Source organism: Heteronotia binoei, chromosome 5, assembly GCF_032191835.1.
Source record: "Heteronotia binoei isolate CCM8104 ecotype False Entrance Well chromosome 5, APGP_CSIRO_Hbin_v1, whole genome shotgun sequence".
Lineage (NCBI taxonomy): Eukaryota > Metazoa > Chordata > Lepidosauria > Squamata > Gekkonidae > Heteronotia > Heteronotia binoei.
In genome coordinates, this window is record NC_083227.1 from 41118967 (window position 1) to 41146959 (window position 27993).

At 48.0% G+C, this 27993-nt stretch overlaps 2 protein-coding genes and 1 long non-coding RNA gene across 3 annotated transcripts; 2 read left to right on the forward strand and 1 right to left on the reverse strand.

Moving 5' to 3' along the window:
- The first annotated feature begins 3576 nt into the window (after positions 1 to 3576).
- Positions 3577 to 6910, forward strand: LOC132572371 (uncharacterized). Its single transcript, XR_009555425.1, has 3 exons — positions 3577 to 3766; positions 5496 to 5625; positions 6872 to 6910. It is a non-coding gene; the product is annotated as an uncharacterized LOC132572371 (long non-coding RNA).
- A 9-nt stretch (positions 6911 to 6919) lies between these two features.
- Positions 6920 to 11168, forward strand: LOC132571990 (zinc finger protein 345-like). The gene is made up of 3 exons (XM_060238782.1): positions 6920 to 6967; positions 7341 to 7347; positions 8559 to 11168. The coding sequence occupies exons 1-3, from the start codon at positions 6920 to 6922 to the stop codon at positions 10430 to 10432; spliced, it is 1929 nt and encodes a 642-aa protein (XP_060094765.1). The 3' UTR covers positions 10433 to 11168.
- Positions 11169 to 15353: 4185 nt separating this feature from the next.
- Positions 15354 to 26729, reverse strand: LOC132572355 (zinc finger protein CKR1-like). The gene is made up of 2 exons (XM_060239281.1): positions 26587 to 26729; positions 15354 to 19422 (listed from the first exon to the last, which is right to left on the reverse strand). Exons 1-2 carry the CDS (start codon positions 26672 to 26674, stop codon positions 17936 to 17938), a joined length of 1575 nt encoding a protein of 524 aa, XP_060095264.1. The 5' UTR covers positions 26675 to 26729; the 3' UTR covers positions 15354 to 17935.
- Between the last annotated feature and the right edge of the window lie 1264 nt (positions 26730 to 27993).

Sequence of the window (27993 nt, forward strand, 5' to 3'; positions counted from 1 at the left end):
TCTTACAAGCCTTGCGGAACTGGGGAAGGTCCCACAAGGCTCTTACTTCTTGTGGGAGTTGGTTCCACCAATAGGGGGCCGCTATAAAGAAGGCTCTTTCTCTCGTGGTCTTCAATCTTTCCTCCCTCAGCCCAGGGATCAGTAACAGATTCTGTGTCCCCGATCTAAGTACCCTCTGGGGAACATATGGGGAGAGACGGTCCCTAAGGTAGGCAGGTCCTAGGCCATATAGGGCTTTAAAGGTAATAACCAGCACCTTGTAGTGAATCCGGTACACTATTGGCAGCCAGTGCAGCTCTCGCAGCCCAGGCTGTATGTGCTCCTGCATGAAGTGCCCCAATAACAGCTTGGCCGCTGCAGTCTCCAGATTCACGACAGGGGCAGCCCCATGTAGAGGGCGTTAAAGTAGTCCAATCTCAAGGTGACCGTAACATGGATCACATTTGCCAGGTCGCCACGGTCGAGGAAGGGGACCAACTGCCTTGCCTGCCTAAGACAGAAAAAGGCGGATTTGGCAGTGGCTGCTATCTGAGCCTCCATTGTCAATGAAGCCTCCAGCAATACCCCCATTGTAGCCATTGTAGGGCCGACCCCTGAATCCCTCGTTGGTGAGGTGGTGGATCAGCAACTGATGGTCGACCATGTCGAACGCAGCCGACAGGTCCAACAACATCAGTATCACTGAACCACCTTGGTCTAGGTGCCACTGGAGATAATCCACCAGGGCAACCAGTACTGTCTCCACCCCATGACCTGGACAAAAGGGAGACTGATGGGGGTCCAGGATGGAAGTGACCTCCAGAAAACTCTGTAACTGTAATGCTGCCACCTTCTCATTAATTTTGCCCAAAAAGAGCAAATTTGAGACTGGCCGGTAGTGTGCCAATTCGGCCGGATCTAATGTTTTTTTCAGGAGAGGGTGGACTACTGCCTCTTTGAGGGACCCTGGGAAGAGCCCCTCAGAGAGGGATCTGTTTACGATATCCCGTATAAGATATCGTAGCTTCATCCGGCAAGCTTTAATCAGCCAGGATGGGCAAGGGTCCAGGTCGCATGTTGTTGGGTGTACAGTACAGTAAATGTCCTTCTCATCACCACCTGTACCAGTCCAGTTGCCTGTCTCCTGGAAGTGATGGTTCCTAGTCCCTAAGTGAAACAGAAATCAAGTAGCACCTTTAAGACTGGTAAATAGCATTCCATTAAACCCCTTTTAAAGGGGCAGAACAACTATTTCTTTGGGCTGTTGGCAACCCTGTGGAGCCTTTGTATCATCTCTTAAAATCCATTTAAACAGCTGAGCCTGTCAGCATAGCTCCTTTTCATAGATTTACCTAGCAGAAGAGGTCATGACTCAGAGTTAGAGCATCTGCTTTGCAGGCATTCAGTCCCCAGCATTTTCAGTTAAAAGGATCAGGTAGTAGGTGATGGGAAAGGCCTCTGCCACGGAAAAGCCACAGCTAGTCACATTGGGCAGCTTCATGTGTTCACATCTCCCTTTCTAGACTACATGTAACAAGGTGGGGGAGCCATGTCAGTCTGAAGCAAGCAGGAAAAAAAGTTTTAGTTCAGTGGCACCTTTAAGACCAACCAAGTTTTATTCAAGGTATAAGCTTTCATATGCAGGCACGTTTCTTCAGATACAATGAAATGGAAGTTACCAGTCCATACATATAGGTAGAGGGTGAACAGTAAATTAGCATGCACCATAACGAAGATGTTTAACAGATTCAAGGACCAAACAGGAATAACAAGCTTAGTTTATATGGTGACCATTTCTTTGGGTTTAATCCTAGGGGGAAACATAGCAAAGGAAAGAAATGTCAGAACTGGAGACTGATAGGCAGATGTATCCTTAATTACGGAATGTAATTAACTGAGTAATTACGGTAATTCATTCTGTAATTAACTGAGACTCTGCTATTACACTCCAGCCATCTTCTTGCAGTCATGGGGCCCTTATCGTGGTGCCTTGGGAGAAGCAGTAACTTGAATTTTTGTACAGCATTAGGCAGTTGTTAAACGCCAGAAAAGAAAGTGGCAGCTTTTCTACAGCCACATCTTCATCTTTTGTATTCAGAGGCCCATGAACAGCTTTGGGATATTAGTACTGTATTTTTTCCAGCTTACACCCTCAGGAAAATTGTGATTCCTTCATCACCTTAGCAGGACTTTCTTGATGAGAAGATTAGAGACAATGAAAGACCACATGAACATCCCAGTGTTCCCCTTGAATTTGCAAGAGTCATGTGTATGTTGGCCATATTCTGTGCTGTTGTCCCAATTCCTGTAAGTATATCAAATGTGACAAAGGATGTTATGACTTCATGGTGCTTATAAACATTTGAGCACACCTCTAGAGAGGGAGCATTAAAATTTCCTCAATGCATGCATGCCCTGCTTTAACTTATCTAGTCCTCCCAAGTAGATGAAAAAGAGCAGTCGGGCTAGAACTGATAAAAGGACGTACTTCTTCACCCAAAGGGTGATTAACACGTGGAATTCACTGCCACACAAGGTGGCAGTGGCTACAAGCATAGACAGCTTCAAGAGGGGAATGGATAAGCATATGGAGCAGAGGTCCATTAGTGGCTATTAGCCACAGGGTATAGATGGCACTCTCTGTCTGGGGCAGTGGTGCGCTATATTCTTGGTGCTGGGGGGGGGGGCACAGTGGGAGGGCTTCTAGTGTCCTGGCCCCACTGGTGGACCTCATGATGGCACTTGGGTTTTTTGACCACTGTGTGACACGGAGTGTTGAACTGGATGGGTCATTGGCCTGATCCAACATGGCTTCTGTTATGTTCTTAAGTAAAAGCTTTTCTGGACTGTTCCACTTCAGACTGCTGGGGGGGGGTGCTTCTCCTCGTGAAATGCTCTTCCATTCCAAACACTTCAATCCACATCAAAAATTGGATGCCTAGAAGTGTTCTAATCGAGAGCTACTTTCACGTGGAATGGGAGATGTAACGTTGCTGCCTTCAGGTCGGTCCTGGAGCTCTTCCAGAATTACAACTGACCTCCAGACAATAGAGATCAATTCCCCCTAGTGAAAATGGCTGCTTTGAAGGACTCTATGGCATTGGACCATGCTGAGACTCCTCCCCTTACCCCGCCTGAGACTCCCGGAGCCACCCACAAAGTTTCCAGATTTTTTCCAACACAGGCCTGGCAACCAATTAGCTGTTTGCCCTCCCCAGGCTCCAGTTCCCAAATCTCCAGGTATTTCCCAAACCGGAGTTGGCAACCCTCGGGGAGGGACACGCAGGCCAGAAACATTGCCGTTTGTGTAAGCAGCCCTGAGTTCGTGCCTCAGTCTGCACGTGCCCCAGTCTATTCTGAAAAGGATGACCCGAAGGCAGAAATTCTGAAAAACACCACCTTATGCAACCACTTCGGTTTGCGAGTCAAATTGCCTTGTGGTGCAGAGAAGAGGCGTTGTTGGCCGGGACCACTAGAGGGCTCTGGCTATTGCTTAAAGGATCCCTTCCCTTCTGAAGCTCCCTTCTTCCCACCCAGCATATCGGGAGGCTGAGCTTCCTAGGTCACACGGGATGCTTGCAGCAACGGGGGGTGAGCGGGGGGGGGGAGGTGTCAATTCCGCAGTGACATGGGAGCCGCGGCTGCTCCTGCTGTTGGAGTCTCTGCCCGGAAGAACATTTTGCTGATGAGGGAACCGACCGGAGTGAGAACTGTTTCTGACCGCTCAGTCTCTTGGGGCAGCCGAGGGCTCTGCAGCCTTTAACCCTTCAGCAGCCAGCGACTCCAGGTAATTCAGGAAAGAGTCGAGCCTGGACTGTTGTGGTCAAGACAGCGTGCGCTGGAAATGGCTTGGTTTTAGCCTTCTTTCCAAGCCAGGGAGCCTGGGAATTTAGGTTCGTATATTTTACACAACAGAAAAGGGCAAGACAGGCCAGTAGCATCTTAAAGACTACCAATATTTGTGGCAGGGTATGAGCGTCCATGAGTCACTGCTCACTTCAGACTTCTTCACAGCGGTGACTCACGAAATCTCCTACCCTGCCACAAATGTTGTTAGTCTTTAAAGTGCTACTAGATCCAAGTATGCAGCCGTGGTGGTCTGAAGTAGTAGAACAAAATAGGAGTCAATCGCACCTTTAAGACTTTTTAAGAATAAAACTAAGTTGGTCTTAAAAGTGCAATCGACTCCTATTTTGTTTTAAAATGCTACTATTGGGCTGTCATACTCTTTTCTGTTGCTACAAATAGATTTACACAGCTACTCATACAACATAGAAAGATTGCCACTCCCATTAATTTGGGATTATTGAGAACAAAGGTGCTCGGAATTAATGCTCATGTGAATTGTGCATAGGAGACTTAAATGTAGAGGGGTAGCTGTATTAGTCTGTTGAAGCAAAAAATCATAAGCTGGAATATAGTGGCATCTTAAAGACTACTTTATTACAACATAAACTTTCTTCAGAGAATTGTGTTAATTAAAGAGAATGGAATAAAATGCTGTTAGTCTTTAAGGTGCCTTCTGAAAAAACAGAGCCACCAATAATGACTCCCTAGAAGTTAGCCCATTTGCTAGTACTAGTCTCCTGTCCCTTGTGCTCATGCCTGTACATACACATGGGAGGAAAGATTGTTTATTATGGATTTAGTAAGCTGAGCACCACCAGAAAAAGCTGTTGCCCCATTCATGTGTTCCGATGTCAAAACATCAAGTTCAACAGGCCCGCTGGATGAGAAGCTATAAATAAATACATTCAGAGTTCAGTGGTCTGAAGCTGTGTTGGTCTAAAGCAACAGAACAAAGTTTAAGTCCAGTAGCACACTGGCACACAAAAGCTTATATCCAGAATTCAACTTTGTTGGTCTTAAAAGCGCCACTGGACTCAAGTTTCTGTGTTAATAGTGGTGCTTCTAAGTGGGGTGCTGCCTTTTTGCCCTGAGATCAGCTCTGTGCCTTTTAGCACAGTCAAAAATCCAACACTTCTGCATTTCTCCCCCACATGTGCGCACACACTTATCTCTTTCCTAGATAAACCTTCCCCATCGAATTTCTGCCTGCCATCCAGCAGTTTGCCCTGACCTGGATGCTGCAGACAGAGGCTGCCCTGGCTAGAATTTGGATGGGAGACCACCAAGGAATTCCAGAGTCCATATACAGAAGGAGACAATGGCAGACCACCTCTGAATGTCTCTTGACTTGAGAACCGGTCAGCTGTGACTTGATGGCAACAAAAAAGTACAGTGGTTTAATGCTCAAGATTTCTGCAAGGGCAAAGATTATAGTCCTGATGATGATGAGGTGCAGCTGTTGTATGTTATGAAGCCAGAATAAAGAACACCTTGTGGGAAAATAAGGTGTTTTATTTCCCTTGCCCCAGGTGTATTGCTCTCCTCTCAAACTAGACCCCTAATAGTCAAATTTATCCAATCCATAAAATAACCATTGGTTTACTGTTGGAAATGCTTCAGCTCTGTTCCTGGAATTTGGCCAATAGTACTGTCACTTCTTGTTCCAGAGGTGGTGACCTAGAAAACAACAGCTGCTGGTAGTGATTGCAATGGAACAATATGTGCTCCTGGACCCACGGCAGAGGGCCTTGTATCGGGATGTCATGCAAGAGAGCTATGAGACGCTGATGGCACTGGGTAGGGATCCATATCGTTTCTCAGATTGAAAGGTCCAAGAAGGCCAAGGTGGATTTGTCTGCCCAAAAAGACTTTGGAAGGGAGAACCCTTGAGAACTTCCCAGTGTCCCTTCCCAAGTGGGAAAGATTAAATTTCACTTTCTGTCAGGTTTTTATTCCACCCTTCCCACTCAAGAGCTCAAGCAGGCATCCATGATTCTCTTGTTCCCTATTTTATCTCCACAACAACCCCAGCCAAGAAGCAGTGATGGGTGGAGGTTGCCCCTGCAGGCTTCATGTTTGAGGGGGGATTGGATCCTGGACCTGAAGGAATGTGCTGGAAGTCTGTCTTTTAGTGTAGTTACTGCTGGAGGCCCAGAAAATAAGAACTACTAAACTAATACAGCAACAACTTATATGACACTGAGTTTTTTTGCATTTTGTATGAGTTTGCAAACTTTCAAGTGATCACTTCCTAGACCAAAGCTCCTAAGCTATAAACAGCACTGCTGGGACTCAGCTTAGTCCAACAATGCTGGCTAAGTCTCTTTTCTCATTTTGTTTAGCAGCGCTCTGACATCTTACTTACAGGTAGATGTTGCATTTTTTCCCCCAGGCCTTGCCTACTTCTGCTCTAGCATTTCCAGATGAAGGATCTGGGACTTACCTAGAGGAGACACAGCAGGTCCACAGCTGTGGATCTATTTTCGCAGAAAGGGCTTTAAGCTGCTAGAGGGGCACCTCTCTGTATTGGGATAATGGCACCGGGAGTGAGGAGCTACCTTCCCACACGTTTGCATCAGGGCTCTGAGCCAACTTGTAGCCCCCAGCAGCTGTGTTTTTGAGAAAATTGAAGTTGTCAGAGACATAGTCTTGGATCTTCCATGTCTTGTCTAGCAAAGCCCTCAGGTTGCCTGGGCTGGAGAAGACCTTTCTGTGTCTGACACTCCAGAGAGCTGCAGTCACTGAGGGTGGATCAATACTGGTCTAAAAAGACCAGTGCTGTGTCTTAGTATGAGGCAGCTTCAGGCATTTATTGGAAAGGCCACCAGATCAGAGAACACTGTTTACAGAAGGCCTTCGAACCTTCATTGCTCTTTGGGGTATTTTTTTTCCCTTCCAGTAAAAACGAAGCCCATTGAAAATGGAGAATTTAATAAAAATTATAAACCGGGGTGGGGAGAAGTAAATGGAGATTGTAACTGGGGCACTTCAGCTTCTGCATAAAGCTATTCTTGCTGTTCTCCATTTGTTTCATGGAGAGAAGAATTTCCACTGTCCAAGCCTGACCTGCTTTCCCAACTGGGGCGAAGCGATGAAGCAACAACTCTTGACTTGCAGGAACCGGGAATCATCCCTCCAGGTGAGTCACGGGCTTAAACAGGAAGTCTGGATTTTGCTGCTAAAATTATATCCAGGTTCTGCCACCAGGAAGTCCATTGTGTGCATCCAGAATAAGTCCTGCATGTGAATTTTTCATTGCATATACGTTATCAGCATGCTGTAATCCTCCCTTTAAAAAAAAAACTAGGCTAAATGTCTTAGTTTTTGCATTGCAGAATTGTATGCACACAGATTCAGAATTTTTGAATTCTACAATATTTGCTGTGGAATTAGCAACTATTACACATATTCACATATTATAATGGCTTTGTTTTAGACTAGGTTCTCATCAATGAGGTTGTAAGACTATTTCTGGATGTACCAACCCATTGTGCATGGGCATACTATTTCAGATTGGAGGTGAGGGTTCACACAACTGAATGTTCCTCTACAGAACAATATTCCCCATATGGAGAATCTAGATGTCAAGGACAAAGCTTCTAGCCTACTATTATCTGTGAAGTGTCCATTTCTTCGTGTGTGGGAAGTGTTGTTTTGTTTTGTACAGGAGGGCATTCAGTCATGTCAACTTCCACCTGCAGTATGGAATAGTATCAGGCCTCAGATTCAGCAGGAGCTCACAGATTGCATCAGATTGTTTTTGGCTGGGGGGCATATGCTAATGAGCTCTGTCACCTATTTTTCTACAAAACAACCCCTGAATAGTACAATCCACTTCACCTGCTGTTTACCACTTCACCTGCTGTTTGTGGAGACATGTGACCTTAGTGTGGGTGGTGCAAAGGGGACTTTTTAATGGATGAAGCTTAAATTAACAAAAAAAGGAAAGAATGGAACAGTACTGGAGCAGCACAGTCACTGGAATTCTAAATCATTTTCAAGACAATATACCAGAAACAACCCGTATGAACACGGAGCTCTCTTATGCTGAATCAGATCATTGGGGAGGGTCTGTAGTTCAGTGGAAGAGCATCTGCTTTGCACGCAGATGGTCTCAGGTTCAAATCCCAGCATCTCAAATTTTAAAAGACTGGGTAGCAAGGGAGGTGAAAGACCCTTGCCTGAGACCCTAGAGAGCTGCTGCCAATCAGGGTAGGCAGTACTGATCTCGATGGACCAATGGCCTGATTCAGGATTAAGGCAGCTTCATGTGTGTGATCTTTTGGTCTATCAAGGTCAGTACGGTCTACTTTGACTGACAGTGGCTCTCCAGAATCACAGGCAGAGGTCCTTCGTATCCCCCATGACCTGATTCCTTTAACTGGAGATGAGACTGTGTGCAAGCAAAGCATATTTTCCGCCGCTGAGCCACAACTCTTTTGCAAACCTTATTCTAACCCACACACAAGAATGTCAAGAGCATAGATGCGCTGTTGCCCAGTTCCTGTTGATCTCCATGGGTCTTGTGTGGGAGGATGTGCTGTTGTTAGGATACTCTGCTTGGCTGTTCCTTGAGATCTTGGACTCCCACCATCTTCAGAATGACGTAAAGTTTTCTTTTCTTTCCTGTGAACTGGGAATTCCTGTAGAGCTGAGAATGTCATAAGTGGTCCAGTCTCTATTCCGTGTGTTTCATTCTGGTTGCTTCTTCCTGTGGTTGGTTATTACAGCAGCCAATCAGGATGCAGAGGAAAAGAATCGTCCAGCACAGGAAGATTCCAAAGCAGCTGAACTCACAGGGGAAACCCCCAAGGATTCTGAGGTTGGGCAGCTGAGCACTGAGGACTGGGCTGTGCCCTCCTCTCTCCCCCCACCTTCATCACCCATACCACCTCCAAACCCCAACGTCTGCCAGGAATGTGGCAAAGCCTTCAGCCACAAATCTGCCTTGGTGAAACACCAGAAGATCCACACTGGAGAGAAGCCGTATGAGTGTGAAGAGTGTGGGAAGAGCTTCATACAGCGGTCAGACCTGACTATCCACCAGAGAACTCACACAGGGGAGAGGCCGTACCGGTGCCCAGACTGTGGGAAAAGCTTCAGCGTCAGCTCCACTCTGCTAACCCACCAGCGGATCCATGCCCCAGGTGGTGAGAAACCTAATCCCTGCCCTGAGTGCGGGAAATGCTTCAGTGATCCAGCGGCAATGGAGCGGCACCGCAAAAGCCACACTGGGGAGAAACCCCATGAGTGTGGGGACTGTGGGAAAAGTTTTGCCTGGAGCTCCCACCTGGAGAGACACCGGCGAATCCATACAGGTGAAAAGCCTTACCAGTGCCCTGAATGCGGCCGGGCATTTGCTTGGAGCTCCCACTTGGACCGTCACATGCGCATTCATGCTGTGTCTACCCTGCCTGAGGAGGCGCCACCCTCCAAGTGTGCAGACTGTGGCAAGCGGGTCAACCACATCACGCACCCACATCGCTTCAAGCACAAGGGCACCCAGACCCCTTTGGAACATGAGGATGGGGAGAGGGCCAAAGAGAGAGCGACAGAGGAGCGGCCCCATCAGTGCACTCTGTGTGGGAAGTGCTTCAGCCAAAGCGCCAACCTGCTCAAACACCAGCGAGTCCACACCGGCGAGAAGCTTTACCAATGTTCAGAATGTGGGCAGCGGTTTAGCTGGTGCTCTGCCCTCCTCAAGCACCAGCGCACCCACAGCAAGGACAGGCCATACACCTGTCCAGAGTGCGCTCGAGGTTTCAGGGACCCCACCTCCCTGGCCAAGCACCAGCTCAGTCACACCAGCAGGAAGCCTCACCAGTGTCCTGACTGCGATAAATGTTTTGGGTGGGGCTCCCACCTGGAGAGACACCAACGGAGCCACACAGGAGAAAAGCCTTACGAATGCGGGGACTGCGGCCGGGGGTTCACTGTGGGGTCCCACTTGGAGAGGCACCGGCAGATCCACATCAGGGCCCGCCCCCATGGCTGCAGGGAGTGTGGCAACACCTTTGCCTTAGGGGCCACCCATCAGCACCTCCATGACGATGAAGCCAAGCCTCATCGATGCCCCGAATGTGGGAAAGGGTTCAGTGCCGCCGCTGTGCTGGAACGTCACCGTCGGCTGCATCGTGGTGAGAAGCCCTATCAGTGCAATGTCTGCAACAAAGACTTTGCCTGGAGCTCGCACTTTGACCGCCACAAGCTCTCGCATACTGGAGAGAAGCCTTTCCCCTGCGTGTACTGCGGGAAGTGTTTTGGACGCAGCTCCCACCGCAATCGGCACCAGCGCTCCCATGCCATCCCTGAAGGCCAAGACCAGCCACAGAACAACCTAGAGGATGCTTTACCAACAGCAGCCGTGGCCAGCTGGTGGGAGGAGGAAGGAAACAGGAGATCCTCACTGGAGCATCAGGAAACCTGGCCTGTTGCACTGGACTCAGTGGTCCCTTTCCAGTGGACAGGCAAGTCTCCTGGAGACACGTGGAGAACAATGGGGGGAAGTGACCTTGGGCAGGAGGCAGAGAATTTGACACACCCTGCTGAAAGCTGGACTCGGCCGCCACCGCCACCTCCGGTTTCCCCTCCTAACCTCCCTTGACTCATGCTTGTGCCAATTGTGTTCCTTTATTAAGCTGTGGTTTCAGACATGCCTGACCTTTTTGTCACCCCTATGAGATGACCTAGTCAACCCATCTTGGGGCAAGAATGAAGGGCGAGTGCCTAGTTTCCTGGGTTTCTGGGGACCAAACAATATTCCACATTGTGAGGTGGAGAAGGAAGAGGCTTGCTGTACAATGCTTTACTCCCCCCCCACACACACACTTCCTTTTAAAACAAATTTCACCCTACTACAGTGAGATAGATTGTTGTAGGAGACTGGCCAGCCAGGGAACTTCTGCCAGGGCGAGTCTTTGGATTACCTGGACAATCAACTGCATCTTGAGGAGCAGTCTGTGAAGAGAGAGAAGTGATTAAAAAACAAAAGAGCGTACTTGAAGTCACAGTTTATCCAGTCCAGGCTTTCCATGGCTTCCTTAGCCATAATGAACTGGGGGTGGGCTGCTATTTAATGCCATTACCCAGAGGCAGATGCCACATTTGGGCCTAAAATGCACTTCTAAGAATCTCTTCACCACCTGGATCTAGAATCTGGATATATGTATGCGGGTATTTTAAAAATGTGTTTGCTTTCTGTTGTCAAATTCCTGCAAGTGGTGGATGTGCAAATGTTTTTGTTTGGATGGGCAATAGCAACCCAGATCAGTACTGCATGTCTATAGAACTGAGTTTTCTGAGAGAGGAAGTACCCTGAGAATAACAGCTCCAAGTTTCTAGACCTCTTGATTGCAGAGAAATTTTTGGAAATGCAGGAACAGAGGAAGGGCTCTCTGTGTGGGAGGTTGTTGGGGGCAGGGGGAAACCCATTATTCCACTCACTGTAATCAGGTCTGTGTTCATTTCTGTGCATATGTAGAATTTAGCACCCCAAGTAACTCAGTTTTCATTAAGGGGAGAAAAGTAGAACTGCAGTCCTTACAGAAAAGAGTTAACACCAACATGGGCACTGCAGGTCAAATCTGAAAAAAGCTTCCAAAGGTCAAGGTATACCAGTTAATGGCTGTGAAATCATACTCAGAAAGGATTAAACAGCTGTTTTGCATGCAGATTCAGGCCCTAGTTACAGGATGTCAGGCCCTGAGTGCAAAGTCTCTCCCCCCACCTTTGTGTAGACAAAATTGAGTTAGATAAGCCAATTGTCAAAGGCAGCTTCATATACATTCATATGCATAACACAGAACTATTCATTTGCATTGTTGTAGGGATTACAGAAAGGAAGTGGTAAACTGCAGTACTGCAGTCCAAACTCTGTTCAGGACCTGAGTTCGATCCAGGCAGAAGCTGGGTTCAGGTAACCAGCTCAGGGTTGACTCAGCCTTCCATCCTCCCAAGGTTGGTAAAATGAGTACCCAGCTTGCTGGGGGAAAGTGTAGATGACTGGGGAAGGCAATGGCAAACTACCCCATAAAAAGTCTGCTGTGAAAACGTGAAAGCAACGTCACCCCAGAGTCTGAAATGACTGGTGCTTGCACAGGGGACTACCTTTACCTTTTTTAGGGGTTACAGAATGCAGCTCCTCTTGGCCCAGAAGCTAAGTTACCTGAGTTAGAGAAGTCTTTTTTTTAATTAGTGTGATTTTCTAAGGCTCGACCCTGATTACAACATGCACTTTTTATTTAATTCTGCCACTTCCCCAATCTGTGCTTTCCATGCCCTTCCCTCCTTATTGCTATACTCCTTGCCAGAATGCATTGAAAATCTGGACCTTGGATGCTAAGTAAAGCTGAATGTATTTGTGCTGGATTTGCATGGGTTTGTTTGGATCAAAGGGGCACTTGCTGCACAGAGGCTTTTATTGACAGATGTGTAAGATACCAAATTTCAGTATTTTAATACACTGATACGTTGCCTTTCTCCCCAGCAGAGACTCAAAGTGACTGTTATGGGTTCTGTCATCCATTTTATGCTCACAGGCACCCTGTGAAATGGGCTGTGCGGAGTGTGTCACTCGGTGAGCTCCCATGGAAGAGTGGGGATTCAATCCTGGGTCTCCTATGCCCTAGCCCAACACCGTAATCCCTACACCATGCTCCAACTTGCAAGACTCTCTTTAACTGTTCTTGTCTTCCTCTGGTCAGGACCCATTTGCTCTTACCCTTAACCACCACTTAGGTTGCAGCAATCCTGCCCATCCCCCCCCAAATAAGCAAGTGCTTATCCCACACTTGTTTTATGGGTGGCAAATTGACTATATAATTGACCTGCTATGCTTCTTGATACAGCAGGGGGACAGAATGACCATGTGAAAGTACTCCCATGCAGCAATATTTTAATTCCTTTTTGCTGCTACAAGAAAGTTGCACCAAATCCTGCCATTTAATCCTGTTCTTATCTGGGAGAACCAGGTTTGATTCCCCACCCCTCCACTTGCACCTGCTGGAATGGCTTTGGGTCAGCCATAGCTCTGGCAGAGGTTGTCCTTGAAAGAGCAGTTGATGTGGGAATCCTCTAGCCCCACCCACCTCACAGGGTGTCTGTTGTGGGGGGGGAAGATAAAGATTGTGAGCTGCTCTGAGATTCGGCGTGGAGGGCGGGATATAAATCCAGTATCATCTTCTAAGTAGACACATGGCAGACACATCACCCATCTAGCAGCTCCACAGTTGCCAGGTCCCTCATGAGGATGAAGTGGAGGCTGCCAGAGCCAGGTTAGGAAACTCCTAAAGATTTGGGGATGGAGCCTGGGGAGGACAAGCGCCTCAGGGCCTCGGTGGAGTACAATGCCATACAGGATCCTCCAAATCCTCCTCCTTCCCCGCCCCCCCAGGAAACTGCTCTCTGTAGTGTAGTCTGGAGATGAGCTGTAATTCCAGGAGATCCCCCAATCCCACCTAGAGGCTGGCATCTTTAGCAGCACTAAGAAAACTACCCCCCAATAGCAAATAGTTGAACAGGGTGATCCCAAGCAACCACTTGTGCATCTATAAATTAAATAACCTTAGAACTTCTACCAAAGCCCTTCCTACCCCTACCCTCGCTGAATAGGCCAAGGTATACCTCAAGCCAGTATTTTGGCAGTACCAAAGAGGAGCTGAGAGCAGGCCCTGATGTGCTGAACAACCACAAATCCAAGGCCTCCTGGAAACCATCTCTAGGTCAGAGTCTGCATGATTGCATAAAAGGCAATCCAATATGAAGCAGCAGAATTCCCCCTTTTACAATTAAGTTCAGCAAATCACCTTAGGCTTGCCATCAGCCACCTCTCAAGACTGCTGTGAAAGAAAGGCAGGACCAGGTTTGGAGCTCTTTGGAAGTTTTTAAAGACAACAGTGGCACTTCTAGGCAGGTTTCAACCAAAGCGCCTCTTTACACACTAGCCTTTTTCTCTTGAAGCCTTGGCAGATCATGACCTAACAGGATTCCTGATTTAGGGACACTATAATGTCAGGGACAAATGAGGCAACCTAATTAGAAGAATGGGTTGCATGATGCTAATGCAGTTCTGCCCTGCCCTGAATAGCCTAGGCTAGCCAGATCTCAGGAGCTAAGAAAGATCGGTCCTGGTTAGCATATGGATGGGAATTTCAGGCCGGCAAAGGCAAACCACCTCTGAACGTTTCTCACCTTGAAAACTCAATGGGATCAACTATTTAGTTGGCTGTGACTTGACACCATTTCTGCCACCAACAGAATTCTGCCTCCCCCCCTTTTGCCCACTTGGGCATGGTTCGAACTAGGGACTGATGCAGAATAATTCTAAGGCTGCCACTGCAGCCTCTCCCCTTCTGTCCCTGTGCACCAACTGCAGTCTTCTGGTTGCAACCTTCTACTTGTTCCCTTCCTCACACTGAACGTGGCACCTGCTTGGCACCCACTAGACCCTTTACCTATAGTGGCTCCCACCCTTAGGAGTGGCCTACCTGGGAGAAGCAAGGGACGCCCTCATCAGCTTACAGGACGCACTGTCAGTTGTTTTATTTGCAAGGTCTTTAAGCTGAGGACATTTCCTATTCTAGGGACAAATGGAATTTTACTGTATTTGTATGAACTTTTTTTGAACTAAGTTACCTTGAGCCATATAGGAAAGGCAGGGTATAAACTAAGAGCTGGAACCAAGAACTTGGCACACTTGGATCTGAAAACAAAACTAGTGCTACATCCACTTTTTGTAGTCAAACCCAAGTCATCTTTGCATGGGAGCTGGAGTAGCCCCTCATCATCCATGCTGTCTTGTCACACATAGGGGATTCTCTTGTTACGTTGTTACGCAACTGGAATTGCGCTTAAAAAAAAAAAAGATTGACATGGCATCGAAGTCAATTCGATGCCAGTGCGAAAACGATTTGAGCCGGGGCTTCAGGGAACGCGACTCCACAAAAGAGTCACTAGTGCGAAAACAAGGAAAATGAGCCGGACATAATTGCGCCGCGGAATAAGGGGAGCAAACGCTAAGTGCGAAAACGGCCATAGAGTACGGGTGAGGAACTGCAGCTGCATTCCCATAGCCCTGGCTTTCTCTCTTCTACGCAGCCTGCACTAACCACATAAGGTTCAACAGGCTTAAGGCCCAAACTAGGCATGATGGGCATTAATGTAGATTCCCCCACCCAGACATTCACCCATCACAGGTAAGGGAACCCGCTCCCAAATCACATGTGGCTTCCCAACCACATATGGCTTCACGGCCAGTGCTGTTTTCCTCACACAAAACATCCTTGAGGGGTATACATTTGAGCTGCGCACACAGCCACAGAATGGGGGCCAAAAGCAGCTGCTGGTGCTGTTATGGGTCACAAAACTGGTACAAGGAAGGCTGAAGCCTCCTCTCCCCGCTATGCTGTAGCCCCAAACCTATGCACTTTGGAAACAAGTTCCTGTGCTGTTGGCCAAATTACATTTCACAACATACATCTATTTCCATACACAGCAAATAAAACAGATGCACACACGATACTGGATAGTTTGATTTTTTTTTTAACTTTATTACTCCTAACCAACAACAAAGGAATCAGAGCTTAGAAACATCTTTCTATATGTCATTTCAGGGGAGGGTGGGGGAAAGAAAACCCTAAACAGGGAGGACGACAATAACAATACTTGCTTTGGATAAAAACAAAGGAGGAAGAAATGAAACAAAAAACACATTGTTTTCAAAACAGGTACTTCCAAAAAAGCGATAAAGTAAAAAATATACCTCTGCCAGAGAACAGGTAGAACAGGGGAAGGCTGGTCGTGAAGGACAGAGGCAGACACAGTAACCGAAGCAGAGCACCCGATGCAATACCAGGGGATGCCAGAGACTCAGCCGTCCCCAACAAGCAGCCACTGAATGACTTGCTGGAACAACAGAGTGCGGTGGATCTGAACCCTGCGGGTGCAACATCACAGCATTTAAGACAGCAGCTGCCGGCAGAGGAGGGGGTTCTTCCCGCAAGCCAGAGGCCTGCACTGCCTCCACGGCCCTCTCCAGAGGGATTGACTCTTTCAGTCTGTCATCCTGGAAGCAGGATTCTGAGGTAGGTGTTAGGAGAGGAAGCAAGGGGTGCGGGGGAAGGGGAGATGGCAGCCAGAGCAGCCAGTTCAACAATCCTAAGCATTAGAAATCCTTCTTCCTTCACCCCCCCCCCCCACCCTCACCTTCACAAACTTAAAGGGAAGGTTTCTCTGCTGGTAACCCAAGGTATGCCCCTTTCCCTCACACACAAGGAGCAGCCACGGTCAGTAGTAACAACTCACCTACTCCCCCTCCCCAGCAGTATTGGCCACCAACCTGCAGGTCTGAGTGAAGATGCCAGCCAGCCAGCCCACCACCCACCCCAGTCTTACAGCAGTCAATCCCGTAAGTTAGCCTCACGCTGCAAACTAGGAGTGCTGTTCTCTCAAATAACAGGCTTTAACTGCCTTTAATTGTACTGCCAGTGTGCCTTTCTTAAGGTTAGACAAGGTCTGCTTCTTTAACCTCATACTCCAGTCACACAATATCCTTCCCCCCCCCCACCCCACACCCCCCAAAAAAGAGGGAAAAAAGCATAACAAAGGCTCCATTTCTGAGCCAGGCAGGGTCTTCCCCTCTGAGGGGAAAAAAAACAAAACCAAAACCTTCTTTTGCTTGATTTTCTTTAAAGCCACACCAAGATTACCAGATGCCTGGACATCTGGACAAATGCTGCTGCCGCTTAGAAATCTGATTTTTCTTTTAAACACAGGTTAGTGCAGGGCTGGTTCTGAGACCTGGTGATGCCCTTCCTGTGCCCAAATAGGAACTAGGAGCTTAACGTATCCTCCTCGTTTCAAATCTAACTTTCCAGCCATATGCTACCTCCTCCAAGGAGGCACAGACTGGCTGCTTCCCCATTCCAAAAGCTCAATCCTCCTTGAGTCTCTCTAGTCTTCTCTCTCACTATGTGGCACCCTCTGCCCCAACCCCAGGCGGCTTCCTTCACACCACCGCCTCCATTTTCTTGGTAGTCCGATCTCCCCTTTACACATCGCCATGCCTTTGACCAATAGAAAATGAAAAAAAAAAAACCCCAACCAAGGGGTAAGAGCACCAAACACATCAGCTAGCTTGAATAAGTGTCTTGTACGCCCAGCATCCCCACTTTCCAGTCTGCACAGTGGAGGCTTCGCTGGCCAGGATGTCTCCATTCTCTCAGCTCCTCCAGATCAGGAGGAAAAAGCTGTGAATTCCTGGGCTTGGAAGGTGTCTTTTCCCCAAATCACCTTTGCAAGCCAAAACTGCGCAGCCAGGGCTCCCACAAGCACAAGGAAACCAACTGAAACTCCATCCATCCACAAGTTGCTAGATGAAGCACAAAGTCTGACTAGCTATTGCTGCAGCTTCGGTACCACAGCCTCATGTGGGACTGCTGTGATGCAATTCACCAGCCCTGCTTGAGAGGATTTTGCAGGACCTCCAAGTGTTCATATTCTTTGAGCTGAACAAGTCAATAAAGCTTTTTCCTCCACATTCAAGAGGCCTCCACAGCTTCATACCCCACCCCACTGTGGATTCCCGAGTCATCTACTCGAGTTTGAGCCCACCTGTAGGGCATTTAAAGGTCTGGAGGTCAATACATTTGTTAAAGCTTTGTTATCCAGGGTTCAAAATTATAAAGGAACAGGAGAAAGGAGTTGGTCTAATCCAGGCAAGTTCTCTGATGTGTAAATACAGGGATGATCGGTAAAGCTTTCTTCCCCCCAAAACTGGGGTATATATGTACAGTGTCAAAGGTTGGGAGGGGGGGGAATATCCATTTGGATTCTCTAAACGCTAAATCAGAATCAGTTCCCGATGCACATGGTCATTTTCACCTAGACAGATTTCCAGAAGTCTGGTGTCAGCCACACCTCACCATCCGGGGGTTCAAAGGATCTCCTCATTTGAACAGCATGTCTCCTCAAAGGAGTCCTCAACCCAGCGCTGTTGCAAGAGGTGAATATGCACTGACCTTCCCCATAACCAGAATGTACAAAAACAACTTTGTGTGGTTTCTAGATTGTTAATGATAAATCCATTCCCTGGGCCTGGGCTGGATGTCTCCTAGGGGGACTCCTTGACGTGACACCTTTGATGCTTCAAGAGGTTGGCCCGTCGGGTGAACCCCTTCCCGCAGCTAGAGCACCTATAGGGCTTGCCCCCCATATGGGTCCGCTGGTGGATGAGGAGTTCCAGAGTGGTGCCTAAGCTGCGGCCGCACTCGCTGCACTTGTAGGGCCTCTTGCCTAGGTGGCTGCGCTGATGCTTGAAGAGCTGGGAGGTCTGGCTGAAGTGCTCGGGGCAGTCGGGACACTTGTAGGGCTTCTCTCCTGTATGGATTCGCTGATGCCTCTCCAGGTGAGAGCTCCACGCAAAGCTCTTCCCACAGTACTGGCACTTGTGGTTCTTCTCCATGGCGTGGCCCCGCTGGTGAGCCAGGAAAGCCGAACTGTCCCCAAAACGCTTGTCACAATCCCCGCACTTGTAGGGCCGGGCGTGCGAGTGAGTCTTGTTGTGCTGAAGAAGATGAACTTTCTGGGCAAACTTCTCCCCACAGGTGGGGCAAGGGAAAGGGCGCTCCCCAGTATGCACCCGCCGGTGGCGCTCTAGATGGGAGGCCCACACAAACCCTTTCCCACACTCTTCGCAGAGGTGAGTGCGCTCCCGGCGGTGGCCTCGCTGGTGCCGCATCAAGGTCTGCCTGCTGCGGAAGACCTTCCCGCAGTCCTCGCAGCCCAAGTGAGTTTTCTTGTGCTCCTCCAGTTCCGAGATCTGAGCATAGCTCCTCCAGCAGGCCGGGCAGTTGTAAGGTCGTTCTCCCATGTGGTTGCGCCGGTGCTTGGCCAGGTGGGCGCTCTGACTATATGTCTCCCCACATTCGGGACACTTGAAAGGCCGCTCCCCAGTGTGCACTCGCCGGTGCCTCTCCAGGTGGGAGGCCCAGATGAAGCACTTCCCACAGTCGGTGCATTTATGGGGCTTCTCCGCGGTGTGGCCCTTGCGGTGGTTCTCCAGGGCGGAGCTCTGAGCAAACCGTTTGCCGCAGTCCTCGCACTTGAAGGGCTTCTCGATCAGCTGGGAACACCGGTGCTGCAAGAGGTGGAAGTTCTGGCTGTAGGCTTCCCCGCAGTTGAGGCATTTGAAGGGCTTCTCCCCTGTGTGCATTCGCCGGTGGCGCTCCAGGTGTGAGCTCCAGATGAAGCTTTTCCCGCAGTCCGTGCACTGGAAAGGTTTCTCACGAGCAGCATTAGCCTCGCTCTTCTGCCGGCCCCTGCCAGGTGTGGTCAGGCTCTTGGTGCAGTCCGAGCAGCGGCTCTCAAGGCTTTTCTTCAGAGCGTGGCCCCGCTGGGTGGCTTTGTCCTGCTTCTTCACCACGGCAGGCATTTTCTGTTGCTTAGGACTAGCCCGGGGTGCCAAAGGCCTGACTCGCTTGGGGGGGCTCTGAGACGTGCCTGGGCGCAACTCCTCAGGGCCTTCATCCTCCTCCTCGTCTTCCTCCTCGTCTTCCTCCTCTTCGTCATTGTTACTGCTGTTCAGCAATTTGTCTGCAGCTGAGAAAGGGGGAGGGTGGAAGTTTACCAACTCAGGCTAGAAAAAGGAACCCACCCACCCACATCTTTAAAATGCCCTGGCTTTAAATTTCAGATTGCAAACCTGCATGCAGGGCCTTGTTTTGCTGGGGGGGGGGGGGGGGAGGCAGTCTCAAGTGATTAAAAGCATTAATAAATAGAATCACAGATTCTCAGGGCCCTCCAGGGTCATCTAGTCCAACCCCCTGAAGAATGTGGGAAATTGACAAATATCTCCCCCCAAAACCCCCAGTGACAACCTGCTCCATGCCTAGAAGACAGTCTCCTCTCAAAAAACCAAATCCTCCAGGATTCCTGGCAAAAAACTGGCCTGGAGACAAAGTGGCAAACAGCATTTCCCTGGGCATGGAAGAAATAAATCATCAGAAATAAAATGGGATGGTTATAACGGGGGAAGGAGCAAATTTAAGGGAAGAGCTCTCATGAATATCTATGCCGGGATTCCCTGCCGTATAAATGTGGGGGACTAGGGTTGCCAACCTATGGGAGGCACCTGGAGAAATCCTGCCATTATAATTGATTTCCGGGTGACCAAGATCAGATCCCTTAGTGAAAGTGGCTGCTTTGGAGGATAGACTCTATGGCACTATACCCTTTTCAGGCCCCTTCCCTCCTCAAACCTCACCCTCCTCAGGTTCTGCCCCCATGTCTCCAGGTATTTCTCAACCCAAAGGTGGCACCCCTACGCTGGGTTAGATCAATTTTTTTAAAGGGCTGGACAAATTAATGCAGGATTGGTCTATCAGAGAATAAGACAGCCAATTCGAAGGAAGAATGCCTGCCACTGCTGGATGCTAGGAAACATTCTGTGAGTGAAGGCTGTTGTTTGCTGTCTTGCTTATAGACTTCCCAGAGGCATCTGATGGTCACTTATCAGAAACAGGATGCTGGACTAAATAGATGACTGGTTTGATCCAGCATAGGGGTGGTCAAACTTGCTTAATGTAAGAGACATATAGAATACAGTCAGATGTTTGAGAGCCACAAGATATGAAGGGAAGGAAGGAAGGCAAATAGATGGAAGAGAGGTGGAAGGAAAGCAACTTTAAATGCATTCAGCTGGCTTGAAGAAGTGATTTAAAGAGACAAATGCCTTTTCCAAGCCAGCCGATGAGGTGGTGCAGGCTTCAAGAGCCACACAATATGTGTGAAAGAGCCACATGTGGCTCCTGAGCCACAGTTCAGCCACCCCGATCCAGCATTTAGAATCACAGAATTGAAAACCACCTCCAGGGTCCTCTAGACCAACCCCCTGTGCAATGCAGGAACTTCACAAATACCTCCCCCATTCCTTTGCAGATCAGCACCCCCCCCACACACACACACACCCCAAACTGCTGAAGGGCATAGTCGCACCAATCCAGAAGTTCCACCTTGTTGATCTAGAGGCTATGCTCTCAATCTCTCTCTCTCTCTCTCTCTGGGCACAAAGGATCCTAGATACAGTCACAAAACAAGATCATGGCAAAAGAGAAGGAGATTCCCCCAACTCTGGGAGGGGGCAGGTTCCATGGCACAAGACATGGCTTTCTCTCCAGAAGGTTCTGGGCTCAATCCTCAAGGTACAAGTCAGGAAACAGCATGCTCTTCTTGAGCTCTTGAAGACCCACTGCCAGTCAGAATAGACAACACCAAGCTAGAGAGTCTACCAAGGAACAAGAGAGATGCCCATTTTCAATCCCTACCAAGGTTTTTTTTAAGTATACATTTACTTTATTTATATCCCTTCTTTCTCCCCAAAGGGAGTCCAATCTCCTCTCCTCCATTTTATTCTCACAACCTTGTGAGGCAGGTTAGGCTGAGAGTGTGTGATTGGCCCAAGGTCACCCAGCAAGCTTCTAAAAGAGTGGGGATCTGAACCTGGGTTTATGCAGATCCTAGTCCAACGCTTTAACACACCAAATCCCTTTTCCTGTCTACTTTCTAACAGCAAAGTATCCCACCCCACAACCCGAAACAAAGATCAGACTGAAAAATTGGAAGAAAGATTGTGATGGGATCCTGCTGTGGTAGGAGAGGAAGAGGGAAAGAAATGCAGTTGAAGGGAATGCAGAGCAAGGAGAAGCAAGGAGAAGGGACCCTCGCTGGGGCAAAGAGGGAGAAATGAGCTTGTAGATTAAATAACTGAGGGTGCAGGGAGGACATCATCCAGTAAGTATAGGAAAGATACTACTAGAGGAAGGACGAGATAAGGTAGCCCTTCTTTCCATCATCCATTAAAGCACCCACTTCTCCCCATCACAGCTTCCTATTTTTACACTGACCTGTCTGGCTGAAGGCACAAGCCCTGCTCCTTGCCTTCACTGCTGCCATCTCTGGGGGGGGGCTCTGCCCTGTCTTCCCTCCCTCCCCTCTCTTCTACCCAGAGAGAAAGGGTGGGAGAGATAAGGGCCATTAGTCACTGGGCCAGTGGGCAGGGCTTTGAAAGAGTATTCCCTGAGGCACAAGGGAAGGGAGCCACTACTCAGATATGGCCTTAAATGCTTTAAAATTTATTTATTTGCACTTATATCCCACACTATCCCATGGTGCGCTCCAGGAAGCTCACAACATAAATGAAATACAATAAATTTGTAATTCTTTTATTTAACATTCATTACATTGAAAGAAACCCAAAACAACCACACTTTCAAAGGAAAACAAGCACAGACTTTTCCAAGGAGACCTTCTTTGGAAACCCCTCCCCTCAGCCCAGTGGCCTCTCTGGGACTCCCTGGGAAGCAAGCAGCCCACTGCGTAAAGGAAGCCAGACTAACTGTGGTCTTACTGAAAATATAAAAAGCTCTTTGAGGGCTCTACAGATAGTTAAAACTAACTCTTTGTACAAAATGGGCTCATCCAGAGGTTGTAAGTTAAGAGTTGTGCCTCCTAGTGTAGCCAAATTTGTTTGGTGCAGCCAGTTTTATCTGGCCATAACAATTTACCCAATAGAGCTACAGCCTTCTGTTACAGCAGATGCTCACTACATTTATAGGCTATACTGTCCAGTTAGGTGCTAGGAAATCCAGGTTTAACTTACTTAGAGTTTGACTTTTTACGCTGTGCTCCTTTATAATTTGAGCCATAAAACAGAATGGATGTTATCGCAATGGTAATTTAGGCTGCTTCCTGAACAGAGCAAATTGCAAGAGATTTTTTTTTTTTAAGGGGAAAGATATTACCTAAAGTTTTAATGAACTGAACTGCTAAGCGGGCAATGGCTCGTGTATTTGACACTAGGAGGTGGATGGTGTAGTGATTCGAGTGCTGGACTAGGGACCTGGGAGAGCCAGTTTCAAACCCCTACTCTGTCATGGAAGCTCTCAGGGTGACCTGATGCCCGTCACTCACAGCCTAACATACCTAACATGTCTGTTGTGAGAAAAAGACCAGAGAAGAGAATGATGTTGAAAAAAAATTTTGGAGGCCCATTGGGAAGACATGGTATAAATCAGGGGTGGCCAAACTGTGGCTCAGGAGCCACATGTGACTCTTCCACACATATTGTGTGGCTCTCAAAGCCCCCACTGCCTTGTCAGCCAGCTTGGAAAAGGCATTTCTCTTTCAATTACTTCTCTGAGCCAAGCCAGCTGATGGCTTGGATAATGCATATAAAGTTACTTTATTTCCACCTCTCCCCTCATCTGTTTGCCTTCCTGCGTTTCTGTCCTGCAGCTCTCCGACATCTGACATTCATGTCTTGTGGCTCTCAAACATCTGACTTTATTCTGTGCGGCTCTTATGTTCAGCAAGTTCGGCCACTCCTGGTATAAATCAATAATAAATAGCAATGGATTCAGGTGAGCACCCATGTTGGTCTGAAGCAGCAGAACGAAGTTTGAGTCCAGGGACACCTTTAAGACCAACAAAAGTTTTATTCTGGGTGTGGTGTCTGAAGTAGTATGCACGCACACAAAAGCTTGTTGTAAACCGCCCAGAGCCCACTTGCAGGACAGGGCAGATATAAATCTAAAAATTAAATTTAATTAATTAAAATTAAATACCCAGAATAAAGCTTTGTTGGTCTTAAAAGTGCTGCTGGACCCAAATTTTGTCAAATAGCCATAGAGCGAGCTGTGAACAAGGAGGGCCCCTGGGTTTCGTCTTGCCCATGTCACAAGCTTACTAGGTGACCTCAGGCAAGCCACTCTGCCTCAGCCCCACCAACTGCAATACTCTCCAGGCAGCAGCATGGGACCCACTGAGCTACAAGTGTGTGACATCAAAGTCCCAAGACCCAAAGAGGAGCAACCAGTTATATAACCTGACTTGTGTCAAGGAGAGAACTGCAGACAGCCGATCAAACAGGGATGGGAAGCATTCTGTAGTGAGCAACAAGTCAACACAGACAGGTTCACACGCAAACAAAAATCCTCACAAAAGCTGCTGCTTATATTACAGGTCGGATACTTCCATCAGTCATCCAATGCCCCTCTCCTACATTTGCCATACCAGAACCTCCATTTCCCTCCAGAAGATCAGCAGAGGCTCTTCCACCGAGTGAGGAGTGAGCCAGGCCATGCTCAGAAGGAAGAGAAAGCAAAGCTGAGTTTTATACGTGTGTAGGGGGAGGGGTGTAATCTAAACCTGCCTGTGCCAACAGAATCTTCTCCCACTTGAATGCCCCTGCCGTCCTGAGAAGGGGGTACGCTGCCTTCACTTTTGATGCATGCATGCTAGCAGCAGGTCCTTACAAAAAGCAACATGCACACACACAAAAAGACAGTTCTAGTATATTTGCACTTGTGACCCAACAGCAGATGGGACTCTGAGACCCACATGGAGGCTCAGAACCCTGAGCAGAAGACCACAGGAGTACACAAGACTGAGGTAGCTGGGACTATTAAAACAGCTTCCTACTGCTTTGCCTCAAAATAAGCTTCAAGGAAATGCACATATGTGGATTTGTGTGATCCGCTCAACAGGTTTTACAGCTGATTGGATTGCAGCTTCTTTAGAATATGTATCCTGAGGAGGAACGTTGCCTAAAATGCCTTACGCATGTAGGGAAGGTTCTTCAAATTCTGGTCAGTACCAGAATCCAAACTAGGAAAATTCTAGAGAGAGGCTGCTTCCACCTAGAGACTATTATCTGTGAAGTTCTTGTTGTTGCTGCAAATGCAGAGGCATTCATGTGACACATTTCCCAGCACTGTTCTTGCCACAGATCCCCATTCCCCCCCCCCCCCACCACACACCACATTAAATAAAATGACTGGTATCTTACTCTAACACTATCATGATCCCCAGCTTCATTTAAAAAAAAAAAAAGTTTCTAGCCCTTTGGTTGTAGAGTTACAAGGGCAAATACACAGCTTGCACTTTCCCCCTTAAGTCCACAACAATAAAGTGCTACAGAAGGGGAGGGGAGCCAGCAGTGCATAACAATAGAATGTCACATAATGCTTTATCAGTGTATCAATTTTTGATTTTGTTTAAAAAAAACAGCCTAGAGAAGCCATCTCAGCAGCACAGGGCAAAATGGTGACCATGGGGGTAGGAGCCATCCACATGGCCTCCAAAGGCACTTTGACTACAATTAAGTTAGTACCAAACCAGTTCTGCGTAAGATCTTAACAAAGCAGGTAAGAAAACACAGAAGCAAGATGAACTGAGAGGGCAATGGCATGCTGATGCTTCCAAAAGCAGTACGGCTGTAAAGCAGCCATGGTGAAGAACAACATCTGTGTGAAAGAAGCCAGGGTAACTGAGCATCCGGGATCTTGATACTGGCACAGAGATGCTCCTCCAAATCTCTGCCTTGCTTAGGCCTGGCACTACTGAGTAGGCTAGGTAGGCAGCTGCCACAGGGTGCCACACCCACCAGGGTGCCCCCTCTACACACACACTGCCTCCCTTCCTGCACATAAATGTAGGGACTAGTGGCAAGAGGCAGTGCGGTGTGAAGGAAGCAGCATACCCTCATGGCCTTGCAGAACCCCTAGTGCTGGCCCTGGCCTTGCTAACACGTAAAGAGTTTTCCAAATCACTTCCACCCTGGCTGTCAACTGATGTAGGATTTGGGAATCTGGACATTCAAAACATGACTTAAGCAACACTGAGAGCAAATGCAGTGTAGAGTAAGGACACAGCACGAGCTTGGAAACTGCCAATTCAAATCTCACCCCCAACAGAAATTCACTAAGTAGAAGAGCTGCCATCCTTCAGCCCACCCCAGCCCCAACATATAGCATAACAATACCACTGATCTACCCAATAAGGTGGGGGGAGGGGTTTAAGTACATTCAGTATATGAAGCTGATTGCTAAAAAGAGTGTGAATTAAAACACCAAGGGGCTCCACAAATCCATCTGCTACATCAGTGGAGTCTGCCCACTCCACCAGCTGCAAGTGCCAGTCTTGAAGCCCTCCATGACTTGCAAAAAGCTTGGCCAAAGCAGGAGTCAGTCTTCCCATCAGCTTTGCAGAGGCAGCACAGGAGCCCTCCACATCACTTCTGCAAGCCCCATGCCAAGTGAAGCCAAGCCAACCACACCCCAAAATCCTCCAGCATGCACAGCAAACAGTCTTCTCTCACAGTCACCGAGCTTCTGAGAAGGAAAGAAGCCACAGAAGTCCCTCATGCCATCTCACCTTGGGAGATTAATTCCACCCCTCCAGAGTCTGGTCTGAAGGGAAGGATCCTGCCTGTTAGCCTATCATACCACTGGGGTCATGACTTCTGTGTATACCGTGTTTCCCCGAAAATAAGACACTGTCTTATATTTGTGTTTTCTCAAGAGGACACACTAGGGCTTATTTTCAGGGGGTGTCTTATTTTTTATTAAGTATGATACAACAATCTACATTTATTCAAATACAGTTAAGTCATCTTCTGTAACATTGTCATAACTCTCCAGGTATTTCAGTCTTCCTTACCACTCTGCGCCAAAATGCATGGCATGGCTATGCAGATACGCTGCATAGCCACGCCCATCACTAGGTCTTATTATCAGGGTAGGGCTTATATTTAACAAATGTATAGAAATCCTGCTAGGGCTTATTTTTTGGGTAGGTCTTATTTTCAGGGAAACAGGGTATTCGGGGGAAGAGGGTTTGGTAATCTGTTTTAGGGCCAAACACAGAGAAACCAAGTGCAAAAGGAGCAGAGCATGAAATGGAAAGAAGGTGGAAATGCATCCTTACCAAGAGACATCAGTGTCTCGTAGCTCTCCTGCATGACATCTCGATACAAGGCCCTCTGCCGTGGGTCCAGATACACCCATGGCTCCATGGCGAACAGAGGTCTTCTCAGAAGCCCACCAGCACCTATGAGACAGCAAAGGAATCACACTCAATATGCAGAACATCAAAAGGGCAAATTATGTATAGACGACTCACAGCTAAGAAATGGTGCTCTATTAGGGGCCACAAAGTCTACATGAGAGGGGAGCTGGCTCTAAATCTCCTATTGAGAAATTACAGACTACTGTAAGAATCCTGGCTCTGAACTGGATAGCCTAGGCCAGGGGTGGCCAACAGTAGCTCTCCAGATGTTTTTTGCCTACATCTCCCATCAGCCCCAGCCATTGGCCATGCTGGCTGGGGCTGATGGGAGTTGTAGGCAAAAAAAAAACATCTAGAGAGCTACCGTTGGCCACCCCTAGCCTAGGCAACTCCAATTTCATCAGATCTTGGATGCTAAGCAAGGGTTCGTCCTGGTCATTATTTGGATGGGAGATCACCAAGGAATATCAGGGTTACTACACAGCGGCAGGCAATGGCAAACCTCTTCTGTTGGTCTCTTGCCTTGAAAGCCCTATGGAGGTCACCGGAAGTCAGCTGTGACTGGACAGCAAAAAGGATAAGAATCCTGAGAAACCCATGCTTCCATTCAAAAACAACCACCACCACCCCCCCAGCTTTCTAGACCTCACGGTTGCAAGATGAACATGAACATCCAGTGACAAACCCCCAGTTCCCATTTCCCATATCTCGCCCTTTCCTTTGCACAAAGGAATTCTTTTCTACATGACATAGAAAATTCTTCCTCCAAATAAACCACCAGCCAAATTCTTCATGAATTCATACAGCTTGTTCCAACGGTATGAAAGGAAATGCACAGACAACAAAGAAAATTATGACCTGCCTTAAAATCCATCAAGAGCTAAAGAAATAGATTTTCTTCCCCAATCATATCAGAAAAATTGCTAACCTGCAGCAAATTAAATGGACAAGTAGAGAGTTGAGAGAGCAGCCTACTCAGAGCATCTCAGAGCTTGGAAGCGAAGCCAGATTGGCCACGGCTAGTATTTGGATGGGAGACCACCGCTATGAAAAAGAAGGCAACGGCAACCCACCTCTGCTCATCTCTTGCCTTGAAAGCCCCGTGGTCCTAGGATCCCCATGAGTTGCAACTTGAGGGCACACAATCATTATGTTACCAAATGCAATTCAAGCCCTCTGGCAGGGATTTAGAGAAACCATTTTGCAACTACTGCAATGTACCAGAAATTTAAATAGGTTTCCTGCTCACAATAGTTCTACACACAATTCAGCACAACAAGGCCATGCATAAGGCTGCATCTTCTAACGGTTCATAGAATTACCAAA

Coding starts and splice junctions, on each gene's coding strand:
- LOC132572355 (XM_060239281.1), bottom strand. CDS start 26,674: ATGGAGCCATGGGTGTATCTGGACCCACGGCAGAGGGCCTTGTATCGA. Junction 19,423..26,586: donor CGAGACACTGATGTCTCTTG/GTAAGGATGCAT, acceptor CCCCTTTCTCAG/CTGCAGACAAATTGCTGAAC.
- LOC132571990 (XM_060238782.1), top strand. CDS start 6,920: ATGAAGCAACAACTCTTGACTTGCAGGAACCGGGAATCATCCCTCCAG.